Here is a 7849-nt window from a genome sequence, read left to right as displayed (position 1 = left end):
GAGCTGGGCAATCATCGGGAGGGATTTTCTAGAGAGAATTCAAACACTGGAAAAGGAATTGTATGGAATTTCCTTTCAAACCTAAGCTTCTGTGATTCTGTTTCTCTTTCTACCAGTTAAGTGTGGCCACTTAGAGAAACAAACAAAAGCAATCCCTGGCCCAAGTATCCTAACTGTACAAAGGTGATAAATACCCACTGTACAGAAAAGATTCCTATAAATTAATATTGGTTCACAGGTCATTAACTAGTCTACACTAAAGAGGAGCAGAAGAGTTGAGAAGTTCAAGGTAATACTGATTGAATCACTACGAAATGAACCACAATCATAAAACCTGGTGTTGGAAAGAATGAAGCCAGAGATTCAATTTACCTACAGTGTTCCTCACAAACATCTATTCTTTTAAGATTGTGGTAGTTGGTAAATGCCGTCGAATCCGTTCAGACTCATAGCAAACTTGTATATGGTTTCCAAGGACTGCCTTTTGTGAACCACCTGCTCTTTTGGTAAAAGAGATGACTAAAATAAGTGGAGTTCATAAAAGTCATGGAGTTCAGACACTTTATTGCCTTATGCCAAATCATAAGGCTATTTTCTCCTCATTCCCCCAGCTAATGTTCATGCTGTTAAGTGCCGTCAAGTCAGTTCGAACTCTTAACGACCCTGTATAGGATTTCTAAGGACAGCGACTTGCGGGTTTGAACCATCAAACCTTTCTGTTAGCAGTCCAGCGCTTATTCTACTGCACCGCACCAGGCCCTCAGCTAATACCAGTCAGTAAATTTCACTTTTTGCCGCTTTCAGTTAAAGGCAACTAGGCCTTGGCTGAAGGTTATCTTAGAGCATATTACAAGGTAAAAAAACAAAACAACAACAAAAATCACAACAAACTGATGAACTGGCAATAAACTAGATTATCATCCATTCACCTTTCAGAGCAACAATGGATTTGAACCAACTTTCTGTTATATAAATATTACCATGGCTCAACACATCTATGAAGAGACACAAACATTACCTGCGGCTCTCTTCCTGTTTGCTAACTAATTATATCAACAACCTGAACCAACTTAACGCTATACAAAAACACAGCTGATTTAACAATCTGTAAATTATACATGTACATAAATCTGTACCCAAATGTGCTACATTCACTCCTGCTAATGTGCCTGGATTCTTACTGGCACCTACAATTGCTTGATATAGGTTCCTGAATACTTAAGCATATGCTCTTCCTAGAATGGGACCATTTAGAGTAATATTTTCTGTTGCTTCCTGGCACCAAGATCTGCCAGCCTTCCTAAAACAGATCTCCTATTTGTTTCAGCAGCATTCTAGCCATGAGCGCCTGCAGATTAAGAAACCATCAAAAAATATTCTGGAATAGTTCTTTCCAACCAGAGGTTTTAAACTATGTAACAACGAAGTCAGTGGAAGGGTACATTAAAAACAACCACGACAACAAAAGAACAGACCCACTGGCATCAAGTTGATTCCAACTCATAGAGATTCTGCATAGAATTTCTGAGACAGTGAATCTTTGCATGTGAAGTGGCTGGTGGATTTGAACCGCCAACCTTACAGTTAACAACCTAACACCTAACACACGACACCAACAGGGCTCCTTTATAGATGAATGCTAGATGATCTAAATGGGCAGAATCATGTTCACGGTAAAATCAAATCAAATCTTAGATTATTAATGACCTGTGTTGATTAATTACAGCAATCTAAAAGAACCAGATAATGATCAAATCTCTCCTTCAAATGGTATTCAGAAAGTATCAAGTAAAGTTCAACTGGATATCAGTTCCATCAACCAATAAAGACTTTGTAAATGTTTTTCAAATACAACAAACTTAAATAAGAGAGTTGCAGCCAGGAAACATTGTGAAATAGGGGCAAGATTATTAAGATATAACTAACCTATGGGTCATTGTGAGTTACAGACAACTTGACAACAACTTTTTTTTTTCCAAGTACAAGAGATTTTCTTATTTTCCACTGTATCATCAGTGTTCAATAAACATTTTCAATAAATCTTTGTTAATGAATAAACCAATGACAACTGATGACTAGTCCCTAATCTACCTATAACTACCTTTTCCAACTAATTTCCTAACTAACTGTAGGTAAATCACTTAACCCGCTGAAGGTATTATACCTTCCTTGCAGGCTATGAGATTAAAGGTGATGTCTCACAGAAAGTAAAGTGGTGCTTTATAATGGGCCACACAAATGTAAGTACTCATTATCCTGCCTTAGCCACCAACTAAACAATTGATAAAGGTAAAAACACCACCCTTCCTGAAAATATAATTAGCTTCTCTTTTACCCTGTTACTCTGTTTGGATATGGTAGCATGGCTGTTAGCCAAAAGTTGTTATAACATGTTATTTAATCTCCACGGGGAAATTATGCTTCTTGAGAGAAAGAATGGTGATATTAGCAAGGTAGCTGCATGATCTACCATAAAGAACATGGCACTGGAGTCAAGAAGCTTGTGGCCTCATGTGTTCTGCCCTCAAGTATCTGGGGAAAGTGGTTTGCTTTGGTACCTTTATCTATATACAATGATGGGAAAAGGGATGTAGAGAACATAGTAACTAAGATATACAAATGCTCCAAAACAAAGTCTTTCCTATTATTCATTGATAATGCATCAGACTGCAAAGTCATTTGAACTGCAAGGTTGGTAGTTCAAGCTCCCCAGCAACTCCTTGGAAACCCTATACAGGGTCGCTATGAGTCGGAATCGACTCAACAGCACTTAACAACAACAACATATTATGAGTAGTTTGTTAGTTTTAAGGATGATGAAAGTTGTTTCAAAGTGTAAATCAGAAAGCCTGAAAGGAAGGACTGTGATAAACTCTTTTTGTAAAAAAACAAAACAAAACAAAAAAACCCCTGACTTCAGCAATATTGGCTTTGCCACCTTGAATAATTGATACACCTAAGGACACAGTTTTCAGATCTGTAGAAAAGGAACAATAACACTGCATGAGACCACTGGAAGAAAGTAGCTACTGTGGTAACATAGTGGTTATGAGTCGGGCTGCTAAACGCAAGGTCAGCAGTTGGAAACTACCAGCTGTTCCACAGGAGAAAGATGAGGCTTTCTGCTCCCGTTAAGATTTACAGCCTCAGAAACCCTACACAGGGTTGCTATGAGTCAGAACTGACTCCACGGCACTTAATAACAACAACAAAGTATTACTACTTAAAAGCAAAATGCTGTTTAGGTACTGTAATGTCTTAAAAAAAGACTTGTGGATTTTTGGAAGAGACAAATCAATAAACTTGTCCTATCTCCATAAAATAATGTAAATGCATTGATATTTCTAAGGGCTCACATTTTTCCATTTGTATTTGGGAAACATTAAAAAGGTAGATCCCATATTTCAGCACCAGAAACTTTTCTTCTGAAATAAATACTTTTTAAAGCTTGTCCAACTCCCCAAAGATGTTTTGATTTGGTTGTTGATGTTTGTTTGGTTGGATGATTGGTTAATTTAGATCAAGCTATTGGAATTGGTGCTGAAACTAAACTCCCATTGCTAAAAATATTCCTGGCTACTTACTCTATTGACATTCTACATATGCTGACAGAGAGGAAGTGGCTTTAAGAAAATCAACTAAATTAGATGGTATTCTGCCTTCTCAGCTCCATGATTCTAAAAGTTCTCCTACAAACCCAAGGAACCCTGTGTTTACAACATGCAAAATTCTCTTACTGCTCTCTCCACTCAAAATTTCATATTTGTATACAATATACCTCTCATATATACCTCACGTGTAGAGTCCTGGTGTGGCGCTGTAGGGTCAACACTGGGCTACTAACCACAAGATTGGTGGTTCAAACCCACTAGCCACTCCTTGGAAATCCTATACAGCACAGAGTCGCTATGAGTCAGAACTGACTCGACGGCACCTAACATCAGCAATGTACACATGTGCTGTATAGATTTGATATGGGGCTTCCACTCTAAATTAAAGGACATCTCATCTTTACCCAAAAGTGGGATTGTTCTTGAGATGTATGAGAAACTTGATGTCACTGGCAATGGAATACCCCAATTTGCAAATGTCTCCATGCCTTCTAACAGGCCAACAACAATAGCAATAATACCACAATAACTCTTAGTGCATTTATGTCAAAATTCATGAGCATCTCCAGCATTTTTATGACAGAAAAGTTCATTGCAGCTGTTCATGTAGCAATTAACATCCCCTTGTATCCTCAGGTAATTATTGCCACCTTGCTTTAAGAGCCATAAAAACCTTTAAGGGAAAGATGACTGACCAGACATACCCTTCAATTCAATTCTTCTTAAGGGGCACACTATAAAGAAATGGTCATTTCTTTTAAAAGTTTTTTTAATACATAATGATTTGCTGTCCCATTTAAGTTGATTATCTTAAGATAAACTTAAATATCTTTTTAATCAAGGAGAATTTATTAGTAGCATTTTGTTATTATTTTGTTAAGTATGGTAGAGTCAAGTCGATTGCAACTCATAGCGACCCTGTTTCGAAGGCTTTAAAATCTTTGCAGGAGCTGAAAGCCTCATGTTTCCCTCAAGGAGCGACTGGTGGACTCAAACTGCCGACCTTGTGGTCCAACGTCCTGTGCTTGTCCTACAGAGTCACCGAAATCCCTATTACTAGTAGCATATGCTACTTTTAAGGTCCTTTTCCCCTAGATTGTTAAACTAAATCCAAATGGAAGTTCATAGTTTTAAACACAAGCTCCTTAAAGCTCTGACAAGGTGGTGTTTGCACAATTCGCTCAAGGAAGAATGCCATCTGTCTCTTTGGTTCGCTTTCATTTTAACCTTTTGATGAACAGGATACCTGTCCTTTTCAGTGATGGGGTTTCTCCTATTTGCTCTGCAAGTGCTTTGGTCGAGTCGCTCCACTGTGGTCCGAAAGGCGTTTGAAATTGTTCCATTTCCATCGCTGTTCTTAGGACTTTTGCCTCCCTGCTCTTATCCATCAGGGAACCAGGCGAGTGCTGAGTACCAGTTTATGAGGTAATGGATAGATCTGTAAACTTGGTGATGTGGGGAATCTGTCGGTGAGCGAATATGTAAGGACGGAATAAAACACTGTTGTGGATTCAGAAGATAGGAAAAAAAGCAAGTTTGTACCTGTGACTGCTAAACCAGTTCTCCACCTGTGTCCTGCAATTCCCACCTAAGTCTAGGAAAACCATCTGCCCTGTGCGCTAGCTTTAACTTAACCTCGAAAGGGGAGGGAGGTTTTCAGGGTGGTGATAGTGTGGAATCTGACGGTCAGGAGTCTGTCCCTAAGTCTCCCACACCCGACCATGTCCCTCGGACTTCTTAGCTACAGGGATGGAAAGTGGAGGCAGCCGCAACCTCCCATCCAGGGGGAGTAGGGACCCAGAGTTGCCGGTCTCTAAAGCTGGCTCTCTCTGGGGACAGGAGGCGGCTCTGAGAGCTACCCGAGGGCCAGAGAGCCTTCGTGAAGGGGTGGGCAGTACGGACAAGGAAAGCGCTGCCGCTCCTGCTGCGTCCAGCTTCCCATCACTTTTCCCGGTACTTGGCTCCTCAGCTGTCATGCTATCCAGAGACGAGACCGAGAAGGTGTGAGACGGGCCTCAAAGGAGAGCTCTCTTCTTGGGATGGGAACCGTCAGATCCCGCCCGCCCTGCCCACCTTTCCCAGCCCTATGCTCCGGGTGGCATCCCCGGCGCCCGTGCCACGGCTCGTTGCAGAGCTCGGGGTTCTACTGCATCTGCGGGCTTGGAGCGTCAGGAGGCGTCTGCAATAAAGACACGGATAAAAATCTAGCTAACTGAAATCCAATGCATCTCTTACCATTGGACCGCCGGACGATATTCTCCAGAAACGTGTTTTGCGGGGCCACCAGCCCCCTTCTGCCCCCAGCCATGGTCATCCTTCTGGCAGTTTGCGGTCTTGGGGGCGTCCCAGCGCGGCTTCTCACCGCAGCAGGAGGCTGCGCGCGTTCTTCGCGCGCGATCCCGGCTCGAAGCGCCCCATGCGCCCCGCGGGAATCCTGGCGAGCACCGGCGGCAGCGGCGGCGGCTCCCTCCAGCAGCCACCCTCGAGCCCTCTTCGCGCCTCCCACCCTGCGGCCCGCCTCGCAGTGCACTCGCACTCGGCTCCGCTCGCTGCAGCCGCCTTCGGGTGGGCGGGGGGCAGGGGCGGGGGTGAGGGGGAGTCTCTTCGCCTTGGCCGGCGGCGCCCTCTACCGGACTCGTGCCCCCCCGCTGCCTGCGGGAGACGCTTAACAGGAGGCTCCCCTAGCCGTGGGGAAGCGGCGGGTGGCCAAGCGCTAAGGCTGAGGTGGCAGCGCCATCGTCTGGACACATCTCGGAAATGCAACAGGACGCTCCCCAGGTGGGTGAAGAGGAAAGTTTTAGAAGTCACTTCCTTGGGTTTACCTCTGGTGGAAGTAGAGTCACCTCTGAACAAAGTCACCACACTACATGTTGGGGGACCACGATGGTGTAATCCTCTCCCTTTGCACTTTTTTAAGTGGGAAGTCCCTGGAATTTCTGAGGCTCTTGGGACATTTTCTGACCTTCCCATAGATTTCATTAGCCTGTTTCTTTAGCCATCGTTTTCTTACTTAACTAATGAAATTGAAATTTTAAGAAGTCGGATTTGCAGAGTGACTGGGTGATCCGGTTCCAGAAGTGGGTTTTTTTGTTGTTGTCGTCGTTTTTTTGTTTGTCTAAAAAAAAAAAAAAAATCTAAACACAAATAAATGTAGGGTTTGTCTGTTTGATAAATTGGCTGACTAACCTGAGTTTTACTATTAACTCAAGAACACTTTACCAAAAGGTCAAGAAAGTGTTTGCATTTATACATAACGAATTTTAACTGAAGCACAATCCCCTAAGATCATTGTGTCTGGTTAAGAAACAGGAACAACGTGCCAGACAAATGTCAAAAGGGTGGGATTCTCTCTGAGGACAAATGCTTGGGGAAGGGACAGCTTCCCAAACTGCATTGAGCATTCACTGATAAACCCAGCTGTGGCTGGGGTGCTGTCTCCACACCTGAAAAATCACACGGAAGGTTTCCGACAAGATCTAGCTGCATATTCCCTATACCCCAGTGGATGTGACCAGAGACTAAGTTTGTGTTTTATAAAAGGAACGAATTTATAGTTGTTGTTTTCTCATTCGTTTCAGGCTGTGTCAACAGTTAGCAGAAAAATATACCAACAACCCGAATCCATTATTGTCGAGATGAATTCTAATTCATGGCGACCCTCTGATCCCTAATGTGGCACTGTAGGATAAGCACCAGACTCACTGGTCATTGCAAGGTTGGCAGTTCAAACCCACCAGTAGCTCACAGAAACCCTTAACAGGATCGCTATAAGTCAGAACCAAGTCCATGGCCCACAACAACAGTGACTCTATAGGACAGAATAGAACTAACTGCCCCAGAAATTTCACAGAAGCAGACTGCTACATCTTTCTCCCATGGACCAGCAACCTTTTGGTTAGCACCACTGCACCACCGAAGAATATAGGGGGGAAATGAAAACTGAATCTAGAAACTCGATTATCTGAATTTACCATCTAAGACATGTATTCCAAAGACATCCAGTCCCGGTTTATTAGCCTCAAAAATAGAGGAATTTTTTTCCCAACCAATCTCTCTTGAGTTGCTGTGAAGGCCAAATGAGGTGGTATAGAGCCAGCACTGTAAACACTAAAGTGTTACATCAAGGTTCAAGCCCCCTGGTGGCAGAAATGGTTAAATGCTGGACTGCTAACAGGAAAATTTGGGGTTCAAACCCACCCAGAAGAGCCTTGAAAATAAGGCCTGATGATCTGTTTCCA

The 7849-nt window shown here is 42.9% G+C and overlaps 1 protein-coding gene across 2 annotated transcripts in view; it reads right to left on the bottom strand.

Annotated features, from left to right (window-relative positions):
* KCNH1 (potassium voltage-gated channel, subfamily H (eag-related), member 1) overlaps positions 1 to 6100 on the bottom strand; it is a 676883-nt gene extending 670783 nt beyond the window's left edge. The window contains exon 1 of one of the 2 annotated variants that reach the window (XM_006834037.1): positions 5847 to 6100. In XM_006834037.1, coding sequence (XP_006834100.1) covers positions 5847 to 5925 — 79 coding nt within the window. In that variant the 5' untranslated portion in view covers positions 5926 to 6100. The remainder of the gene's footprint in view (positions 1 to 5846) is intronic. The other variant, XM_006834036.1, reaches the window with a different exon arrangement.
* Positions 6101 to 7849: the final 1749 nt, after the last annotated feature.

The sequence above is a fragment of the Chrysochloris asiatica genome, unplaced genomic scaffold, assembly GCF_000296735.1.
Source record: "Chrysochloris asiatica unplaced genomic scaffold, ChrAsi1.0 scaffold00009, whole genome shotgun sequence".
Classification (NCBI taxonomy): Eukaryota; Metazoa; Chordata; class Mammalia; order Afrosoricida; family Chrysochloridae; genus Chrysochloris; species Chrysochloris asiatica.
Note: the sequence above shows the minus strand (reverse complement) of the source record. Positions and strands in the feature narration are given on the sequence as shown.